Source organism: Homarus americanus, unplaced genomic scaffold (genome assembly GCF_018991925.1).
Source record: "Homarus americanus isolate GMGI-L3 unplaced genomic scaffold, GMGI_Hamer_2.0 scaffold4896, whole genome shotgun sequence".
Taxonomy (NCBI): Eukaryota; Metazoa; Arthropoda; class Malacostraca; order Decapoda; family Nephropidae; genus Homarus; species Homarus americanus.
The window spans coordinates 2,996,289-3,019,964 of NW_024749657.1; the positions used below are offsets into that span (position 1 = coordinate 2,996,289).

The 23,676-nt window shown below is 44.0% G+C and overlaps 1 protein-coding gene across 12 annotated transcripts in view; it reads right to left on the reverse strand.

Annotated features, from left to right (window-relative positions):
* LOC121853646 (serine/threonine-protein kinase tousled-like 2) overlaps positions 1 to 23,676 on the reverse strand; it is a 66,572-nt gene that overhangs the window by 32,093 nt on the left and 10,803 nt on the right. For 4 of the 12 annotated variants that reach the window (XM_042347934.1, XM_042347932.1, XM_042347933.1 and 1 more), the window contains exon 1: positions 3,462 to 3,755. The exons of 2 other annotated variants lie outside the window; for them this stretch is intronic. In XM_042347934.1, coding sequence (XP_042203868.1) covers positions 3,462 to 3,483 — 22 coding nt within the window. In that variant the 5' untranslated portion in view covers positions 3,484 to 3,755. Of the gene's footprint in view, positions 1 to 3,461; positions 3,757 to 3,805; positions 4,000 to 23,676 lie in introns of those variants that run through there. 6 more of the 12 variants (XM_042347930.1, XM_042347928.1, XM_042347925.1 and 3 more) reach the window with 4 other exon arrangements.

The window sequence follows — 23,676 nt, forward strand, 5'->3', positions numbered from 1 at the left end:
TTCATCATAGAAATTGTAGCTACTAACACAATGGTAATAAAATACAAATACAGATCAAGAGGAGAGTAACCACCCCAGCTTAACCTAACCCCCTAAAAAAACATTTGGGTATTTCAGTGTCAGGTGAGGGAAGGCTGGGATGGGCTAATTTTCTGGTGATCTTAAATTATCTTCTGACATCACTGTTCCATTTGATGTAACTCTCTAGTTGTTTACTGGTTGATGTTCCACGTGAGACACCCGGTAACTTACATCACGCTAAAAAAAACTTGTGTTATTACAGTTTATTAGAGTTCATTACTGCTTGCCACTGTATGTAATAAAACTGATCACGACCATATATGTTTTTAAGGCTTCCGGCGCACGGACAATAGCGATAACCAGACCTGAAGATAATGATAGTTTTCAATGTGGTAGCTACAGTAAGGTTAAACAGATTCTCTTCATAGATATATTTACAATCCTCCTGACAGTGAAAATACAGTACAGTACAATACTTTGAATATCATGAGAATATGGAGTCCTTAGCTGGTGATAAAAGCCCTAACACTAAGCTGGGGGGTTAGTTTACCATTAAGGTGTCATGAGCTGTGGTTCCTTATCTGCATGAGATCCAATATTTCTGACAGGTCATTTAACTTAGTGGTTATGCTACAGTAGGTTACGTTAGTGCTGTTTCACATTCATGTAGTGGACAACAGATACAGTAGTGTGTTCCTTGATAAAAGCCTTTCCCTTGCTGAGCGATCATGGCTAACCTTCAAGGACGTTGAGAAATAACACAAAGGTGAAAAAGAATAAAATTAAATCTTTGTAGAACTGCATCAGATATTAATATGGGGAAATGCACACACACATGCAGGTGACAATGGGCCTAATCTTCATGCACAACTTGCCTTGAACTTTGAAGAGAAGGACAGTAATTTGTGGATCATAAGAGATATGTGTAACCCTTACAAATGGAAAGCTGCAAGTTGTATTAGAAGGATAAAACACAGTCATAGGGTGATGAGAGGTGTATATGAAAAAGATGCAAATACACACAGATAGGTACTGTACACATGGATACTTCATACATGCTGGGGTGAAATTAATAGTAGTCCTGAACAAATTGTACCAAAAGATTCTCAAAATGTGGAGCATATGTAAAAAAAAAAGTTAAATAAGTGTTTTTTTCATCATTGTACAACACATGTTTATTAATTTTTCTTTTTTATTTTATCCCTGTGCGGTGGTGACAAACATTCGAGTAAGATGCTCGGTAGAATATCAAGAGAGGCGTGATGTGGCTTTATACTTTCATCAGCACAGTGAGTTATTCAGTAGCATTATAACATTGAGAGGAAGGATACCGAGGAGAGACAGGGTGGCAGGGAGGCTGAAAGTGAGAGCACAGGATAAGTATAGTACGTAACTTAACACTACAGACTGTGGCTAAGAACCGAGACTTGATCTACGTACAGGAGCTGTGACTTTTGCTGCCATCTCATAAATTATTCAACTCCTAACACACGGAAGAGTTATGACAGGTAGGTAGATAACTTCCTCCAGTTAGCATTTGTTATATCAAGGTGCTGTGGTGAGACTGGCCGAGAGTTAAGCGGTGTTGGTAGCTGTGGTGCCTCACGCTTCGGCAATGTCTATAATCAACTACTAGCAAAAAAAACTATGGATTACGTGGATTCTAATGATGATTACGATGATGTTGATGTTGATTTTAAAGACACGAGCTCATCTGCCTGCAAAACGCTACCTTAGTACCGGGTAATGTAAAATTGTCTAACACTAATGTAAAACCCAGACAAGTGAGGAAGATCACTGCCTAGCATTAAAAATCTAGTGTGTTTAGGTACAGTAGTGAGACAGTCGGTCCTTGGTAACCTAGAAGTGATACTGTACATCATGTCGTGCTGGAAATTCCTTTGACAAACTATTTCAAGCGTTTACTAATGGGTCATATAGGTGATTGGGTTATAGCAGGAGAACGGTGATTGGTTTATAGTTGGTGAATGGTGATTGGGTTATAGCTGGTGAATGGTGATTGGGTTATAGCAGGAGAATGGTGATTGGGTTATAGCTGGTGAATGGTGATTGGGTTATAGCTGGTGAATGGTGATTAGGCTGGTGAATGCTTCTTTTCACTAAATTTTATACCATAACTACACTGTACGGCAAAAATGTTCATATTATTGATGCCTGACACAATCCTCCTTACTTACACAACCCTGTTTGGCAATACATTGTGCATTTCCATCAAGCCCTTACCACCATCTAACAAGCCCTTACCAACATCTAACAAGCCCTTACCAGCATCTTAAAAGCCCTTACCAGCATCTTAAAAGCTCCACCAGCATCTTACAAGCTCCACCAGCATCTTACAAGCCATCACTAGCATCTTACAAGCTCCACCAGCATCTTACAAGCTCCACCAGCTCCACCAGCATCTTACAAGCTCCACCAGCTCCACCAGCATCTTACAAGCTCCACCAGCTCCACCAGCATCTTACAAGCTCCACCAGCATCTTACAAGCACCACCACCATCTTACAAGCTCAAACCACCATCTAACAAGCTCCCACCACCTACTCTCTACTTTCATTAAATAATACAAACTCCTGTAAACATGTATTTTAAAATTATTCACTAAATTAATGAAATACAAATGTGGCAGGAAGACCCACAATATAGAATGGTGAAGGATTATTTAATGTCCATTGGTCATATACTAATGCATTATATATGGTAAATTTTATCTACACTACATAATCACATATTTACTTATACTGTATGGTACATGGAAGAAGGAATATATAATAATTGAGATAAATGTTCACACGGCATAAAGGAATAATTTCAGTTATATGAATAAGAATAATAACCTAATTTAAGATATCAAAACACATGCAATACTTTATCTGAGTCCATTAAGTGTTTATAACCAAGGAAATATATTTATGAAACTGTTAAAACATAATACAATATATATGTTGGTCTCTGAAAACACACAAAGTAAGAACATTATTACAGTGACTCATACAGAGGGTGTGTAAAATGGCCAAACAAATAATATTAACTTATTTCACCTGTATAACTACTCTCAAGTTAAGGTATATACTGTTGCTAAGGTAATATATCTATCACTAAAACAACTTAGAATACTTATAAACCCTTAAGAAACAGGTGTGTAAGTACATAAGTGTGTAGAGAAACATACTAGCACTAAGATGGTCACTACCTGCGTTATCAACTCATAAGAAATGACTATAACAAGTAATTTATCAGTAATCCACAGTCAACTTACACACACTTAACAACAATATAATAATAACGATATTAAACTAAATTCCAACTCTTCCATCTTCATCACTAGAGAACTATGATGGTTGACTTGAGATGAAATTATCACCCTCTATCACACAGTACAAATTTTCTATGTAAATCTTTCCACATAATTATACATACCATACGATGTTACACAGGCCATAGGTGAGGAATTAAGGGAAATAGACGTTAGAGTGTGTTAAAATGGGGATGAAGACAGGAGCCATTACAGCACACACGGCCGTCTCTCCCTCTACCCCATCCACCACCATTTTCATCTCTAATTTTAAAACTGTTACACTCTTCACACCCATTTAAATCCACGATATGTCTATTTTACAGTCATCCACCAAGGTTTAGCGAAGGTTAATACATAATGAATAGTATTTTATAACCAAGATGAAGCTCAGTAAAAGGGAATGTTTACTAAGTCTCCAGCAGTTGGCCATCGATTCCCGGGATTATTATCAGAATATTTAACTTACCCAACGACATTTCGGCGTAATGCACACCCAGTCCATTACTTCATAGTAGTAGGTACCGCCAACAACTTATAATAACCTTATAAGATATTCCACACTTATATAAAATCGATGAAAATTGCAAAATCTTCAATCCCTCTTCTTCGTCAACAATGAACAGTATGAAACGCGTCAGCCGGCAAACTATGGTCAGAGAAAACGGGAACTTCCACCTCTCCTCTTAATATATATTTTGTGTGTTTTACCTTCTATTATGTCTTCCTTTCTTATTATTATCATATTTCTTATAATAAATTATCTATTGGAGAGATATATTGTGGTCTCTGTGGTGTTTTTTTAATAGATAATGTGTTTGATATGTACAGGTACCTGGAGACATGAAATGACTGGATTAATTTAATACCTGTGTTTTATTTTTTTTCCCCCCATGTAGGTATTTTTTTTTTAGTATTTCTATGTTTTTATAGCGGGTAGTTAACACGTTTCACTTGTTTATGAAGTCGTTTAATGGAGTAACCAGTCAGTTCTATATACAGTTAACAGTTTACACTTACCGGGAACTACCCATGATAAAATGCTATTGAATCTGTGTAGAACTAAGGCTACTTAATATTTCTTTATGATTATCCATCTAAAAACATCTTTAAGGAGATGAGAGAGGGGGTGAAGAGCCAACATGGCAGACAGTCAGGCAGACAAGCACCACTGGGAACTGACAGGCTGGGTTGACCTGATGGCCGCCTGCCTCCCTATGTAAACCTCACCTCCCTACCTCCCTAGCTGAAAATTCGTTCCCCTTTTATTTTCATCACACCTAGGGCTAATAATAAGCTGGAAACATATACTGGATGGTGTAGGTAAGGTGAGGAGGATTCAACATGGCGGTGAGGGCGGAGGAGGAGGGTAGAAGGGGGAGGGGGTGAGGTGCACGTAGAGAGCGGACACTACAATCCCGCAGCGGCCGCTATACGGAGGTGGTCGCTCGAGCCGGTGGGCGTTTGGCGGCGGGTGCGGCCTTCCTCTCTCCCATGTTCCACAATTTTAACTTACGAATTATTTTATTTTTGGGGAACGAATTCTCGATCAATTTCATCGTTTTTCGAATTTCCAGGAGAAGGATATTGTTTTGGCTCGGTCTCCCTTGAGGGGTGTAGGGGGGACTTCACCGCCCCGGGGGAGTTGGACGGCGTTTAATGTGTGTATAAACGCAACGTGGCAACGGGACCTTCAAGGAAAGAGCCCCTGTGTGTGTGTGTGTATGTGTGTCTGCGTGTGAAAATGGCGAAGAGAGCAGGAACGCACACACATACAATATATACATACATGCACACACACACACACACACACACATCAATGCACATATAATCACGTGCCAATAAACATACACACACGCACGCACATTATGGGATAATTCATTACACACACACACACACACACACACACACATACCTAAATGCATACACGGAAAATTGATCGAAATATATATGCTGTATATGAGAAAAATTCATACATACAGTATGTCCATAAATAATCGTTCATACATACACACAATACATACATATACACACGCGGGTGTATACATACTGTACATACATGCGGGTGTATGCGGCGGGTTATTGAGGTGAGACGCGGGGAGTATAGTGCTTGTCTCCCCCCCTCCACCACCCCCTCTCTGTCCCCACCCCTCTCTCCCACCCTCCTCCGCCCCCTCCCCCACCCTCCTCCCCTTCCCAACCCTCCTCTCCTGCCCCCTCCCCCACCCCTTCCACCAACTCCACCTCCTCCTCACCCTCTCCTCCTCTACTCCCTCTCTCCACCAACTCTCCATTCCTCCACTTCCACTCCTCCTTTCTCCCTTCCTCCTCCATTCTCCTCCTTTCTCCTTCCTCCTCCTTTCTCCTTCCCACTCCTCCTTTCTCCCTTCCTCCTTTCTCCCTCCCTCCTTCTAACCACACAACAATCTACTTTTTTTATCATCATTATATCGGGTCACGTTGTTATGATTGTATGTGTGTGTGTGTGTGTGTGTGTGTGTGTGTGTGTGTGCGGGTTCTCAAACACATAGTTAATGCTCGTATGTCAATATATGTATGCGTGTTTTCATCTATTCATGTACCCTGTGTACTTATGTGTATGTGTATAAGTATTCATGTGTACTAAGACGTGTATATGATGGTAATACAAATTTTATATATTATCATAATTGACTTCGTTATTTATATCACGAAAGAGAGAGAGAGAGAGAGAGAGAGAGAGAGAGAGAGAGAGAGAGAGAGAGAGAGACTGTAACACATCTCACATATAATAAACAGATAAATTCTCTCTCTTTTTAACAATTTCTAACATAACATAAACCATTTTAACATTTAATAACACTAAAGTTACTCAATTGTTCAAAAAAATCAAGGTCAAAAATTATAACATAAATATTAAGTATTCAGCCACAATATTGAATTAACTTTTGGTAACACTGTAAATCACAAACCTTGGCAACACTGTAAATCACAAACCTTGGCAACACTGTAAATCACAAACCTTGGCAACACTGTAAATCACCAACTTTGGCAACACTGTAAACCATCAACCTTGACAACACTTATTCTTCATCTTAGGCAACACTGTAAATCACAAACCTTGACAACACTGTAAATCACAAACCTTGGCAACACTGTAAATCACAAACCTTGACAACACTACAATTCATTAACATTGGCAACACTGCTACTCAATTATCATCACTATTACCACTCACTATTTACTTCAACCACCTCGTTATCTCTCGTCACATATCAACTAACGACCATTGATAAACGTAATACCTTAACAGCCCTGATAGGACACTAGTCTCTTTAAAAGTGTTGGTAATAATGATAATTTTCTAATTCTGGTAACACTGATTTTTGTATTAACCTTTGTAACACTGTTCTTTAAGAGGTCATAAAAACACACACACACACACACACACACACACACACACACACACACACACACACACACACATGTTTACCTCCTCAGCTCTGGGTAACTGCCGCAAACTTTCTTCAGAGAGAGAGAGAGAGAGAGAGAGAGAGAGAGAGAGAGAGAGAGAGAGAGAGAGAGATTAAATCAAATTAAGTACGGATTAAATTAAGTTAATCCAGAAAAAGTAACTATATACTTTTATCTAAGTAGACCCTCAGTCAATAGTTACTTAAATACGTAACTTCGTATGGGAAGGTTTCTACTTAAAACTATACTTATTGGCGTTCACGTCTATAATTTTAGTACTTGTTAAGCGTATATAAGTAGACAACTAGGATAGGGTGTATAAGTACTGTTGTTTTAGTACTTAAGAGGCGTAAGTACATATGTCATAATTAGCTGTAAAAGTACGTAAGTCGACAGGTAAAGATGACCAGGTGTAATAATAATAATAATAATAATAATAATAATAATAATAATAATAATAATAATAATGATAATATTAATGATATTAATAATAATAATAATAATAATAATAATAATAATAATAATAATAATAATAATAATAATAATAATAATAATAATAATAATAATGATAATAATAATAATAATAATAATAATAATAATAATAATAATAATAATAATAATAATAATGATATTATTAATAATAATAATATAATAATAATAATAATAATTATTATAATAATAATAATAATGATATTAATAATAATAATGATAATGATAATGATAATGATAATGATAATATTAATAATAATAATAATAATAATAATAATAAAATAATAATAATAATAATAATAATAAAATAATAATAATAATAATAATAATAATAATAATAATAATAATAATAATAATAATAATAATAATAATAATAATAATAATAATAATAATAATAATAATAATAATAATAATAATGATAATATTAATAATAATAATAATAATAATAATAATAATAATAATAATGATAATAATACTATCATTATTAATAATAATAATAATAATAATAATAATAATAATAATAATGATAATAATAATAATAATAATAATAATAATAATAATAATAATAATAATTACAGTATAATAATAATAATAATAATAATAATAATAATAATAATAATAATAATAATAATAATAATAATTAGAAGATGAAGACAATAATAACTTCGAAAATAAAAAAAATAAAATCCGTATCATGTATTCTTAATAATCTTACTATTCAACTTACATTACATAATAAAATAATGTAAAATATTCCTACTATCCTCACTAACATACTGAGAATCTCTTCACCTCGTCTCTCAGCGCCTGTTCGACCTCTTGGCTCCGACAGTTTAGCATGTAAAATAGCAATAGCACAGTCACCCCTCCGGCCAGTGTTATGTTATGCGTGACAGATCGATCAGTAATGCCAGCTCACGTCACTCTTTCTACCTCTGTCAAGTGGTGTGAGCCTAAGACGTAACACACGGGTATAGCATTCATTTTAATGCCGTTTTAATACGTTCCTGTCGTTCTGAGGTCAGGGGAGGAATAAAAAAAACCAGTCGGGCGGGTTACGTGGGTCGTCTGCGGCTGTTTGTGCTTGCGACGCGGCAAAAACCAGTCGCACAGCTTGTATAAATGTGCATCGTGTGAGTCGTCTGTCTTGGTCTGTGCTTACGACACGAGAAAAGCGGCAGTGTCTCTTTCAAAAGTATCCATCTACGTAGAGTTTGTGTTTGTTTATGCTTACGACAAGACAAAAACGACAATATCTCTTTCAAAAATCCATAAATACAGAGTGAACGATCCCGTGTTGTCTATGGAATCCTTCAGGGTGGTATTTTAGGGGTAATCTTTATTTAGTTTCTACACTGCTAAATCTTCCCTCAAATGTCAACACTGTGGCGGACAATTGAATACTCTGACCTGTAAAGTACCGATTGTAAACACTTAATAAAATATTACAATAGCATTTCTTTTCCTCTGGTGACAATGTTATATTTGAAGGTCTTGTTCCATCAACGACAGAAACTTAGATGAGGTTATGTTAGGTTAGTAACATTCTAAAACTGGAGTAAGAGCAGTTTTATTTTATTTTTGTCATCATCAAGGCCATGTTTAAGGTTCAAATGTTTACAAGATCAAGAATATTTCATAAACATTAAAACTTTCATTTCATATTCACTAAAAAACAGAAAATTTAGACAATTATTATACACAAAATGCCAAGACATGGAACCGTATGACTTCGCCTTCAGTGAGTCAGTTTAATGCCGTTTTCTCATCACCAATTACGAGGAAAATTTGAATGTAGGAACCTCTGAGAATACGGCCCTAACTCGCTACAATTTCTACCAGATGGGGATGGGGTGGGGTGGGGTGGGGTGGGGTGGGGGGGTGGGTGGGGGGGTGGGGAGGGGGGTGGGGTCGGGGGGTGGAGTTGGTTTTCCCTGTCATTTCTACCTTGTCTACCTTGTCTAACCTCTCTCTCTCTCTCTCTCTCTCCCATGTTCATTCCTTTGTTTAGTTCCAGTTTATATTATCTTATCTATTTCTCTATTCATTCTCTAGTTTGTCTTTTACATTTATCACTTCATTCTCTTGTTTACAACTGGGACATGTACCATAGAATCACGTACCACTAAACCACATACAGAACCACGTACCACCGAACCACGTACAGAACCACGTACGACTGGAGCAAGTATTAATGTTTGTTATTCTTAAGCGTATCACTAAGACTACCTAGAACGAACGAACAGCTGACTCACGTATAGGTAAACACAGTCGCCTAATGAACCGTTCCTACAGGTATACTAATTCGCCAGCGTTCGTAATTCCGTAAGACAAAACTCGTAAGTCATAATGTAACTAGGTTGGTTGACTTACGATAAAATAATGATTGACTTACGATAAAATAAATACATATATGGTGTGTATATTAATTCGCTGAGACTTTACCTTTACTAGATACGTTCACTTAGGACCATAGTATTTACTAGCCAATGGGTGTAATTAATAGCCAATAGGTGAAGCTACTAGACAGTCCCCTTCACCTCTTATCACCCTTGAGTACATGAAATATGACGTCGACAGGTATATTGAGGGTGTACTGTCTCTCTGTCTGTCACTGGTCCACCATTTTCTTACTGTACACGTCGACATGGCCAATCACGCCTACCTTTGTTTACTTAGCAACAGGTGTTTATAAAGGTACACAAACACACATACACAACTGTCTATTATGAATACACACACACATACATACACATAAACATATACATTTGTCCACTTACACCCAGACCTTGGTCAAGGTTCGGCCCATTCCCCAAGTCCCTCTCCCCGACCCAACCTCACCACCGGGATATCAACAACGCCAAAAGTGACAATTTCGTTTCGGAAAGAAGTGGGATCAGTGTTGAACAGTGATGAACAGTGTTTAAGCCGGTGAATTCAGCATTAGACAAGGAGGTGCTAATCAGCCCACCCTGGGAACAACAGTGGGTCGGCTTTACACGTGACTTCGACATAACACAACACCACCCAGTAGGGTGAGGTACTGTGACACCACACCACACCACCCAGTGTCTCCATGACCACGTGAGGTCCTTCATATCAACACCCGAGGACGAGTTACTACACCACGTGAACACCTCACCACCTGGTGTCTCCATGATCACGTGAGGTCCTTCATATCAACACCCGAGGACGAGTTACTACACCACGTGAACACCTCACCACCTGGTGTCTCCATGATCACGTGAGGTCCTTCATATCAACACCCGAGGACGAGTTGCTACACCACGTGAACACCTCACCACCTGGTGTCTCCATGATCACGTGAGGTCCTTCATATCAACACCCGAGGACGAGTTATACACCACGTGAACACCTCTCACCACCTGGTGTCTCCATGATCACGTGAGGTCCTTCATATCAACACCTGAGACGAGTTACACCACGTGAACACTCCCACCACGGTGTCTCCATGATCACGTGAGGTCCTTCATATCAACACCCGAGGACGAGTTACTACACCACGTGAACACCACACCACCTGGTGTCTCCATGATCACGTGAGGTCCTTCATATCAACACCCGAGGACGAGTTACTACACCACGTGAACACCTCACCACCTGGTGTCTCCATGATCAGCCCAGGCCCGGGCCATCAACTGTAAACTATAATAATTGTATGTTCAATTCATGTTCCTTCTTCTTTCAGTAATGAAAGCTTTTGTTAAACGACCCACCCACCCCATGTTAAACGACCCACCCACCCCATGTTAAACGACCCACCCACCCCATGTTAAACGACCCACTCACCCCATGTTAAACACCCTCACACATGTTAAACACCCACCCCATGTTAAACACCCACCCCATGTTAAACAGCCCACTCACCCCATATTAAACGACCACCCACCCATGTTAAACGACCCTCACCCCATGTTAAACGACCCACCCACCCCATGTTAAACGACCCACTCACCCCATGTTAAACGACCCTCACCCCATATTAACAACCCTCACCCCATGTTAAACGGCCCACTCACCCCATGTTAAACGACCCACCCACCCATGTTAAACGACCCTCACCCCATGTTAAACGACCCTCACCCCATGTTAAACGACCCACTCACCATGTTAAACGCCACCCACCCATACCCCACCACATGTTAAACAGCCATCCACCCCATGTTAAACGAACCACCACCCCATGTTAAACACCCACCACCCCATGTTAAACAGCCCTCACCCCATGTTAAACGACCCACCCCATGTTAAACGACCCACCCACCCCATGTTAAACGACCCACCCACCATGTTAAACGACCCACCCACCCATGTTAAACGACCCACCACCCCATGTTAAACGACCCACCCACCCCATGTTAAACGACCCACCCACCCCATGTTAAACGACCCACCCCACCCCCATGTTAAACGACCCACCCAATTTACGTGTTAACGACCCACCCACCCCATGTTAAACGACCCACTCACCCCATACAGTTGAACGACCCACTCACCCCATGTTAAACGACCCAATTTATGTTAACGACCCACTCAATTCTATGTTAAACGACCCACTCAATTCCCATGCGTCTTTGTATGTAACAAGTCATTTTTGCCCAACAAGTATATTTTCAGCTTTCGGGCTGCCGACTTTCAATAAAACCGTTAATTATTAACACACACACACACACACACACACACACACACACACACACAGTACATATGCACATATTACATATACATATTATTATTACACACACACACACAGAATTAGGTTAAAAGATGAAGGTTATTTACAGGCACAAGCACGAGTGTGTACTGTGGTTATCTGGGGGGGGAGGAGAAGCAAAGGAGGGGAGATTAGGGGAGGAGAGGGGAAGATTACCAGCCGAGTCAGTGAATCAGTTTACGAGTCAGTTGAATTCTCCGCACCACCAAGAGTGACTCATCTGCTTCACACACTGACTTGACTCAGCAGGTATTCAGTGAGTCAGTACGTCGGGTCCCGAGGCGGCGATGGTGACTCGGGTCTACTGTCCGGTCAGTCATGATACCCGCTAACCCGACCACCCGACTACCAGCCCTAGCCAGACACCCGACCACCCGACTACCAGCCCTAGCCACCCACCCGACCACCCGTATGAGTACCCGATCACCCGACCACCCGACTACCAGCCCTAGCCAGACACCTGATCACCCTGACCACCAACCCCTAGCCACTCCACCTGACCACCCGACCACCAGCCCTAGCCACCCACCTGACCACCAGCTCCTAGCTACCACCTGACCACCCGTATGAGTACCCGATCACCCGACCAGTCGAAGCAAGACGAGGACCACAGACAGAAAGACAGACAAACATGACCAGTTAAATATGTTAGTACGTTACTATGGTGATCAGGTCCACACACACACACACACACACACACACACACACACACACACACACACACACACACACACACACACACACACACACACACACACACACACACACACACACACACACACACACACACTGCCCATAATTATTTGAAATATTTGAAGGGGTTAGTGGGGGTGGGAGAGGGAGGGGAGAAGGAGAGGGAGGGGAGAAGGAGGGAATAACATTCTTCTAAATTTCTTCCCTCTTTCTCTTCTCCCATTTTCTCCCCCACTTTCTCCCCTCTCTCCCCACCCCCACTGCGTCAGCGTTGCCAAGGTGTAGTGAACATATTAAACATCTGTACTATCACCAATTATTAGTCAGACCACAAGTGTGTACCTGTGTGTGTACCTGTGTGTGTGTGTGTGTGTGTACCTGTGTGTGTGTGTGTGTACCTGTGTGTGTGTGTGTGTGTGTGTAGCACTCTTGAATACAGTCGATAGATATATTTTCTAAGGCATAGTCAGAGTTTCACAAGAATTCAAGGCAGTATCAACACATTCCAATAATGGATCTTGGTGTGACCTTCTCTGCATCAACTGGTAACCTTAGTGTTAAATAATGACTCACTCGCTGACTGACAAACACTTGAGAAATAGTTGTGATATTATTACTGCTGTTACGTTATTATTATTATTATTATTATTATTATTATTATTATTACTTCAGATCTCCTCTTACCATTTTTATCACAATTATTACTATTGTTACGATCCTCATTATCATCATCATCATTATTATTATCGTCCTCATCATCAGGGTCATTATCATCAACATCGTCATCATTAGCTCTCGCTTGACGGTGTTACACTGAGGCTCATTTGACTCAGGTGGTAGAGTAATTGTTGTCCTGTCGCCCACACCCTCCGCCTCTGTGACCTTTCGGTGGCACCACACGTCCGCGGAAACTATATCACTTACACTAGCTACTTCGTCGTCTGTGTGAGAGAGCAAATAACTCCATCCTGATCGTTTAATAACCATAAAAAAAAAAACTGTCGGGATGATGAGGGCGACATGAGGACGTTTTGAGCCCAAGGGTTTTGTTTGGTCCGGTAGTCTGTTGACGTCACTCTTGCGTCACACCGTGTGCGGATATGACGTCACAGGCCGATGCAGGGAGAGTGTGAGGGAATTGAAAGAGTTGTTTAATACTGGGCTGTGTGGCTGTGTTTACTTTACTCAAGTCATTTTTATATCTTTATCTTATTAGTTAGTAAACACACGGAGAGGGACGCCTCACCACATTACTAAAATACTCCAGCCTTTAAAGTATTACACACAGGTGAACACAGGAAGAAACACCTTTATAAACGTGTGAAATAAAGGTGATATTCGGAGAGGTATCGACGAAGAGGAGGAGGAAGAAGAGGTGGAGGAGAGGGGGAGGAATTTTCCAGGGTGTAGCGTAGCCATGAGCGGTTGTGACCAGAGGCGAGAACACCACCACTCCAATCTCCCTCCCTAACTAACACATCCTTCACTAAATCCTACCATATCTTTGCCATCCTTCCTCACCTCGCTTCTCTAATCCTACGTTTTATTTCACTTATACTTCAAGTTTGTTTTGATCATCTCAGTTTTGTATGTCGTCCTTCAGAATAATGTGTATTTTTAGAAGATCTCTGCTGGCGTGATGTGGGTGTGGCAGGGCGCCATTGTTGTTGTGGTTGTAAGAGATGTTATGGCGACTCTGGTTGTGGTTGTTGATGTTGTGCTGTTGTTGTTACAGTTGTGGTTGTTGTTTCTGTTCCCATAGTTGTTGATATTATTATTATTATTATTAGTAGTAGTAGTAGTAGTATTAATAGTAGTAGTAGTTAACATCACCTTCACCTGCCCACCATCAGCTGGTAATTACTATGTTCACCTGCCTCAAGATGTTAATGGTCTCTCTCTCTCTCTCTCTCTCTCTCTCTCTCAGACATGACTCTTAGTGTTTTCATAATAAGGCAACAGTTAAATGACAGGAACACGTCAAACAGTTAGTGTGTAAATGCCAGTTAACAGTCTAACTTGTCTACATACATTGGTTCACATTTAGACTGTGAACTGGCGGCTCTGGAATCATTCTGTGACTGTCTCCTGTTACCTGTACTAGTGAAGGAACTGTTAGACTGTAATACGACGACATTAGACTGTCTCAAATGACTGTAGGGGTCGTTAGAGGGAGGGAGAGGAAGAATGTGAGGGAGAGGAAGAATGTGAGGGAGAGGAAGAATGTGAGGGAGAGGAAGAATGTGAGGGAGAGGAAGAATGTGAGGGAGAGGAAGAATGTGAGGGAGAGGAAGAATGACTCACCAGAAATAATACAGGAGAATGTTGAACGAGGAGGAGGGAGGAGAAGAGGAGGATGAGAGGATGAGGAGTGAGGATGAGTTGGAGGAGGGAGGATGAGGTGGAGGAGGAGGATGAGGTGGGAGGAGGAGGATGGGGAGGGGGTGGTGGGAGGGGAGGAGGATGAGGTGGAGGGGAGGAGGAAGGAGGTGGGGAGGAGGAGGATGAGGGGAGGGAGGAAGGATGAGGTGGGAGGGAGGAGATGAGGTGGAGGAGGATGAGGGGAGGGAGGTGGAGGAGGAGTGAGGGATGAGGGGTGGGAGGAGGGGAGGAGATGAAGTGGTGGGAGGAGGGGAGGATGGGAGGGGGAGGAGGATGGGGAAGAGGTGGGAGGAGGATGAGGGAGGGAGGAGGAGGAGGAGGTGGGAGGAGGAGATGAGGGGAGGAGGAGGAGGTGGGAGGAGGGAAGAGGGTGAGGTGGAGGAGGAGGATGAGGGGTGGAGGAGGAGGATGAGGTGGGAGGAGGATGAGAGGTGAGAGGAGGAAGAGGAGGAGGAGGTGGGAGGAGGATGAGGATGAGGATGAGTTGGAGGAGGAGGATGAGGTGAGGAGGAGGAGATGAGGTGGGAGGAGGAGGATGAGGTGGTGGAGGAGGAGGGATGAGGGGAGGAGGAGGATGAGGTGGGTGGGAGGAGGAGGATGAGGTGGAGGAGGAGGATGAGGTGGGGAGGAGGATGAGGTGGAGGAGGATGAGGAGGAGGTGGGAGGAGGATGAGGATGAGGTGGGAGGAGAGGATGAAGTGGTGGGAGGAGAAGGAGGGAGGAGGATGAGGAGGTGGGAGGAGGATGAGGGGAGGAGGAGGAGGAGGAGGGGGAGGAGGAGGGAAGGTGGAGGAGGATGAGGTGGGAGGAGGATGAGGATGAGGTGGAGGAGGAGGATGAGGTGGGAGGAGGAGGATGAGGTGGAGGAGGAGGAGAGGTGGAGGAGGAGGATGAGGTGGGAGGAGGATGAGGTGGGAGGAGGATGAGGATGAGGTGGTGGAGGAGGATGAGGGTGGAGGAGGAGGATGAGGTGGAGGAGGATGAGGTGGAGGAGGATGAGGATGAGGTGGAGGAGGAGGATGAGGTGGAGGAGGAGATGAGGTGGAGGGGATGATGACTAGAAGGAGGGGAGGTCCCAGTTCAATAGACAAGAGGAAAAATAATCCAACCCAACCTTAATCTGTTAACCTACCCTAACCCACCTATCCGGCAGTCACCCCTTGTATCCGGCAGTCACCTTTATCCGGCAGTCACCCTTGTATCCGGCAGTCACCCCAGACCGGCAGTCACCCTTATCCAGCGAGTCACCCCCTGTATCCGGCAGTCACACCCCTTGTATCCGGCAGTCACCCTTGTATCCGGCAGTCACCCCAGATCCAGCAGTCACCCTTATCCGGCAGTCACCCCTTTATCCGGCAGTCACCCTTGTATCCGGCAGTCACCCCTTGTATCCGGCGGTCACCCTCGATCCGGCAGTCACCCCTTGTATCCGGCAGTCACCCTTGTATCCGGCAGTCACCCTTGTATCCGGCAGTCACCCCTTGTATCCGGCGGTCACCCCTTGTATCCGGCGGTCACCCCTTGTATCCGGCAGTCACCCTTGTATCCGGCGGTCACCCCTTGTATCCGGCAGTCACCTTGTATCCGGCGGTCACCCCTGATCCGGCAGTCACCCCTTGTATCCGGCAGTCAACCCTTGTATCCGGCAGTCACCCCTTGTATCCGGCAGTCACCCCAGCCCGGCACCCTTATCCGGCAGTCACCCTTTATCCGGCAGTCACCCTTATCCGGCAGTCACCCTTGTATCCGCAGTCACCCCTTGTATCCAGCAGTCACCCCTTGTATCCGGCGGTCACCTTGTATCCGGCAGTCACCTTGTATCCGGCGGTCACCCCTTGTATCCGGCAGTCACCCCTTGTCCGGCAGTCACCCCTGTATCCGGCGGTCACCCTTATCCGGCAGTCACTTGTATCCGGCGGTCACCCCTTGTATCCGGCAGCCCTTGTATCCGGCAGTCACCCCTTGTATCCGGCAGTCACCTCAGAACGGAGTCAGCACTGCCAGAAACAGTGCCAAAGTGCCAACCCGGAAGTTAACGTCGTCCCTTAGCCGGTCAACTCAACGAGTGGCTCTCTTCTAACCACGGGGGAGGCTGGAGGAGGAGAAGGAGGAGGAGGGGGGAGGGAGGGGGGTAGGGAACAGTGACAGAGGAGAGAGCGGCGGCGCCCACACGCCCTGGCCCACGCCCATACCCTAAATGACCCCTGAGGCGACGGAACATAGGCGAGGGAGGGGGTCAGTCAGCCCTGTGGGTTACGCCTTTCTCACACAACCCTTCATTCTCATTATTGATCGGGAATTTCCCTTAAGCACTGTCCTGCAATGGGGGGGGTGACAATATCCTAGGTGGGGGGGAGAGGAGGGGAGAGGGAGGGGAGAGGAGGAGGAGAGGGAGGGAAGGTAGGTAGAGAGGGAGGGGAGGGATGAGAAGGGTGACAACATCCTGAGGTACAAGGAGGAGGTTAGGGAGAGGAGTGGGAGGGGGAGGTGTGTCATCCTATACAAGGTGGGGGAGGAAGGGGGAGGAAGGTGGGGGAGGAAGGTGGGGAGGAAGGTGGGGGAGGAAGGTGGGGGAGGAAGGTGGGGAGGAAGGGGGGGGAGGGGGAGGAGCGAGAGGGGGGGAGGGAGCGAGAGGTGGGGAGGGGGAGAGAGGATAGGTGTAACGTCCTAGGTAAGGGGGAAAGGGAGAGGGGGAGGGAAGGAGGTGATGATACCCTAGAGAGAGAGAGAGAGAGAGAGTTGCAAACCTGGCATATAAACTCTCTCTCTCTCTCAGGTAGTAGTGGAGAGCTGGTAGGATGATGGGGTGGTGGTGGTGGGTGGTGGTGGTGGTGATGGTGGTAGTGATGATGGTGGTGGTGGTGGAAGGATGGTAGTAGTGAGTGTGGTGGTGGTAGTGGTAGTGATGATGGTGGTGGTAGTGGTGATGGTGGTAGGTGATGATGGTGGTGGTAGTGTGGGTGGTAGGATGGTAGTGATGATGATGGTAGTGGTGGTGATGGTGGTGGTAGTAGTGGGGTGATGATGGTGGTGGTGGTGGTAGTTGATGGTAGTAGTAGTTGTAGTGGTGGTGGTGGTGATGATGGTGGTGGTGGTGGTGATGGGTGGGTAGTGGTGATGGTGGTGAGTGATGGTGGTGGTAGTGTGGTAGTGATGGTGGTAGTGGGATGACAGGTGGAAGTAGGGATGATGGTGGTGGTGGTAATGAATTTTAGCTGTTACTATGAAGTACGTGTGTGTGTGTGTGTGTGTGTGTGTGTGTGTGTGTGTGTGTGTGTGTGTGTGTGTGTGTGTGTGTGTGTGTGTGTGTGTGTGTGTGTGTGTGTGTGTGTGTGTGTGTGTGTGTGTTTTAAGTTGTCACGTACAGGTATATCAACACCTTGTCACGCCGTCACACACTCCACATGTCATAAACGGATCCAGTTAATTTACCTAACTGTTGTACTGACTGTTGTTCTGGTGACTGTTGTTGTAGTGACTGTTGAATTGCCTATGTTAAAATGACTCCTATACTGTAAAATGACTGTGTTTAAGTGACTGTATTTAAGTGACTGTGTTGAAGAGGAGTCAGTTAAAGTGGCTGAATAAGAGTGACTCAAGTAACTGTTAAAATGACTTAAAGTGTAGTGACTGGATTAGAGTGATTTTAAATGACTGTTAAGGTGTAAAGTGACTGGGGGTGACTGGTGGCAGCAACAGTTCATCACAGTCACTTCAAGGGTCGCCAGGCCAGCTTATGTTATATTGATCTAAAGATTTATAATTTAAACTGTATCTTGACTGTGTGTTGTGTTGTGTTGCACTGTGTTGCGTTGCGTTGCGTTGGTTGCGTGTTGTGTTGTGTTGTGTTGTGTTGCGCTGTGTTGTTGTGTTGTGTTGTGTTGCGTTGGTGTTGCGTTGCGTTGCGTTGTGTTGTGTGTTGCGTTGCGTGTTATGTTGCGTTGCGTTGTGTTGTGTTGGTGTTGCGTTGCGTTGTGTTTGTGTTGTGTTGTGTTGTGTTGCGTTGTGTTGTGTTGCGTTGCGTTGCGTTGTGTTGCGCTGTGTTGTGTTGTGTTGCGTTGCGCTGTGTTGTGTTGCGTTGTGTTGCGCTGTGTTGTGTTGTGTTGCGTTGCGTTGGTGCTCGTGTTATGCTTGAGCTATGTTGTGTTGGTTGCGTTGCGCTGTGTTAGTGTTACGTTATGTTGTGTTGTGTTGTAGTTGTGTTGTGTTGCGTTGTGTTGTGTTTCTGTGTTAATATTATTGTTGTTATGTTGTGTAGCTGTTGGTATGCATTGTACGTGTCATTCCCACTGTTCACACACACACACACATTAAAGACGTGATTACATATTTGCGTGTGTGAGTGTGGTGTCTCAGGTGTGTGTGTGTGTGTGTGAGTGTGTGTGTGTGTGTGTGTGTGTGTGTGTAAGGTCAATAAACTCATCTATCTATCTATAAATAGCTATGTACATTGCATTTGATGTATGTATATGTATGATGTATGTATGTATGTATAGCATGTATGTGTGTATGTATGTATGGTTTTTCCCTATCTATCTATCTATACAGAAAGATAGCAGGTCAAACTGATACTGCACTTGGGGCTGGGGAGGGAGGTGGGGAGGGAGGTGGGGTGGGGGAGGGTGAGGAGGGTGGAGAGGGGGTGGGGAGGGGGTGGGGTGAGAGGAGGTGGGGGGGAGGGGGGAGGTGGGGAGGGCCTCCTCTTCCTCTCTCCCCTCCTCTTCCTCTCCTCCCCTCCTCTCCTCTTCTCCCTCCTCTTCCTCCCCATCATCCTCTTACCCCCCCCTCCCTCCCTTCTCTCCCCATACTCAGGCATGCAACAGGTACTGCCCTCCTTCTTTCATTCCTTCTACCTCCCTCTTCATTCATCTTCTCCTTCCTTCTCCTCATTTCTCCATTTTTCTCTCCTCCTCCTCACCTTTCACCCTCCCCTCTCCTCCCTCCCTCCCCCACCTCCCTCCTCACCTTCCCCCTCCCCTCTCTACCTCCTCCCCTCTCACCTTTCACCTCCCCTCTCCCCCTCCCTCCCTCACCTTTACCCCTCCCCTCTACCCCTCCCTCTCTCACCTCCCTCCCCTCTCACCTCTCCCCCCTCCCTCTCTACCCCCCTCCCTCCCTCCCCTCTCCCCCTCCCCTCCTCCCCTCCCTCCCTCCTCCTCCCCCCCTCCCCCTCTACCCCACCCCTAATAAGACTTTTTAACCTCAAGTCAATCCAGCGTGACTATTCTTCCTCCCACACCCATTCTCAAATATACCTACATTGTTGTTGTCGACGGCATTGTGATTTAAGCTCTTATGTTAGTTATGTATAAAGGCTATTTTCTGTGATCTTAAATCGAGAGAATGTCAGATAGCCGATAACTAGATTCTCAAAAGAGATTTCCTAGTTAAATTTTCCTCCTAACTGACGTATCTGACTCAACTACGACGAATAGAGGGATAGATTGGCAGGAATGGCGTCGAAACTGCACAGAGACTCAAATCTATTAGATGTTTTCTCTTAAAGGATATAATTAACTGTATGACGCGTGTGTGTGTGTGTGTGTGTGTGTGTGTGTGTGTGTGTGTGTGTGTGTGTGTGTGTGTGTGTGTGTGTGTGCCCAGAAAAACAACCCACAACTAGCGGATGGGTGTGGAGGGAAAGGGAAAATAGAGGGGGAGGGAAGAGGGAGGGAGCTGGACGTGTAGGTGAGGAACAGGGGGTGGGGAGGAGGAAGAAGGAGACCCAACCATCACCACCTCCCTCCCATCTCCCCTCCCTCTCCTGCACAGGTAAACAAATTGGCCAGGTAACTAATTAGCATCACCTCTTTACCTATTATAATTACCTACAGCTACAGTATACTGCCCAAGACTGACAGGTAGCTGTCTGTCTGTCTGTCTGTCTGTCTGTCTGTCCACCCAACGTTTCTCTATGTATCTTATCTTTGATTATCTCTCTCTCTCTCCCCCCCCCTCTCTCTCTCTCCTCTCTCTCTCCACACATCAATTTAAAGGGGTGGAAGGATGAGGGGTGGAGGGAGTGAGGAGGAGGGCATTGGTGGAGAGGGAAGGAGGGGAAGGGGGTGATTGATGGGGAGGGGAGGAAGAGGAGGAGGGGGGTGAGAGGAGGAGGAAGAAGAGAAAGAAGAAGGAGGACGTATCCAAAAATGGCGCTGACCCCTTGATGTTGAGACACGACAAAGACACTGTGTCACTTGAACTACTGGCCGACAACGACAGACAGACAGACAGAGTTAAACGTGGACAGTGTTGATATTGAGTATAATATTGAGATAAACACGGCCTAATCTTTTATTAATACAGTAAGTGGCGGCCGATCGATACTCTTCTACCATTTAAGTGTTTCTCTACTTACAAAACAAGTGTAAGTAACATCAACTAAGTGTTTAAGTCGAGTTTAAAAGTAATATAAGTAAGAGTGGTTTTTTTTAGCCTAGCAACAAGTGAACGAAGGAGACGGTGTTATTGTGGAAGGTTCGCCCCGCCGTCGCTAGAGGGCAGGTGTGACGTCAGGGCGTGACGTCATCCAGGTGAACAGCACAACATCCTGATGTTTAGTTAACCAATTTTCTTGTGTTATTTTTTTGTTTTTCGCTTTAAATCGTTACGCTTTTGTTCATATTATATTTATTATTAATTTATTTTTGTTCTATATTAATTTCCAGGCACACACACACACACACACACACCACTCAAATAATATATCTAGCTACAAAGAGACTCCTTCTTTTGGCCTTTTCACCTCTCACTGTTCTCACCCACCTCCCCCCCCCCCTCACGTAACCCTACCTCCTTCTCCCCCTTGACCCTTAACCTTCTCACAGACGCCTCCTGTCACCCCCCCCTCCTCTTAATCCCCTCCTCCCCTCTTCATCTCCTTCCCCCTCTCTTCATCCAAATGCTTCCCTCTCATATCATCTCTCTATCCTCTTCCTCCCTCCTTCTCTTCTCTTCCTCCTCCTCCTCCCCTCCCCCCCACTTCTCTTTCTCCTCCTCTCACCTCACCCTCACCCCAGCACCAGCCGGAATCTCCTGTCTCTCAATGTCTCCGGAGGAGATAACACACTATTGACATATGACACAACGATGGATGCATGACACTCCAGTGACAATATTCTAGGAAATATTTCACCTTACACCGTGACAAACACTGCACAACACACATGACACCCAAGTCAACCTCCTTTCCAGATGACACACACACACACACACACACACACACACACACACACACACACACACACACACACACACCATACTCACCCGAATGTAAGGAAAAAAAACAGCACTTGGGAAAAAAATCATAATAAACAAACAAAAAATAGCACTGATTTTTATTAGCATGTTTCTTCAAAATTTTATAACCTAACCTAATAACCTAAACCTAACCTAACCTAACAACACACAAAATAACCTACCTAACCCCATACACCTTCAACCCCTAACCTAAACTTCCTAACATAACCTATTCCTAACTAACCTAACCTAACAAACATAAGACCTAACAAACCTAACTAACCCTACTTACTTCTAACACAAACCTAACCCCTAACTAAACCCTAACCTAACTTACACTCACCCTCCTCCCTCACCCTCCTCCCTCACCCCCTTTCTCCTCCCTCCCTCTCTCCCTCCCTCCTCATCCTCCCTCCCCCTCACCCTTCCTCCCCTCCTCTCCCTCCCCTCCCCTCCCTCTCCCCCTCCTCCCCTTTCTCTCTCCTCCCTCCTCCTCCCTCCCTCCCTCCACCAAAAACAACAGGTTTTTCTCCCCAGGTAACAACACTATACTAACACCATGTCCAATAAGTCAAATCCCTAACAACCAACTTAAAGACAATGCTGTTAAGAAGTTAATAAATAAATAAATAAGTAAATAAATAAGTAAAGTAAATAAAAGAAAAGTAAAAACAACTCATATTTTACGATACGATTTTAATCTCTCTCTCTCTCCACTTACCCTCTCTCTCTCCCACCACTCCCCCCCTCCTCTCTCTCCACCCTCCCCTCCTCACCCAATCCCCCTCCTCACCCTCCCTCCCTCTCTCTCTCTCTCCACCTCTCTCCCTCACCCTCCCCTCCCTCACCCCTCCCCTCCCTCACCCTCCCTCTCTCTCTCCCCTCACTCTCCTCTTTTACCTCCCTTCAAAACAAAAAATAACTAACTTTCCATCCCCCATGTCAAAAGTTGTCATAAGATTTACGGCAAAAACAAAAGAAAAACAAAGTTGATAAATTAAGACTTATGTAAAACTAAAAAAGTTAACATTTAAAATTTATTGCAAAAACAAAACAAATTGTCATTAAGATTATGCAAAAACTAAAAAAAAGGATTGACACATTTAGATTACATACAAAAACAAAAAGAAAAACAAAGTTGTCAAATTAGATTTATGTAAAAAACAAAAAACAAAGTTGACATTAAGATTTATGAAAAACAAAAAAACAAAGACGTCATTCAAGATTTATGGCAAAAACAAAAAAGAAAAAACAAAGTTGTCATTAAGATTTATATGCAAAAACAAAAGAAAAACAAAGTTGTCATTAAGATTTATGGCAAAACAAAAGAAAAACAAGTAAATAAATTAAA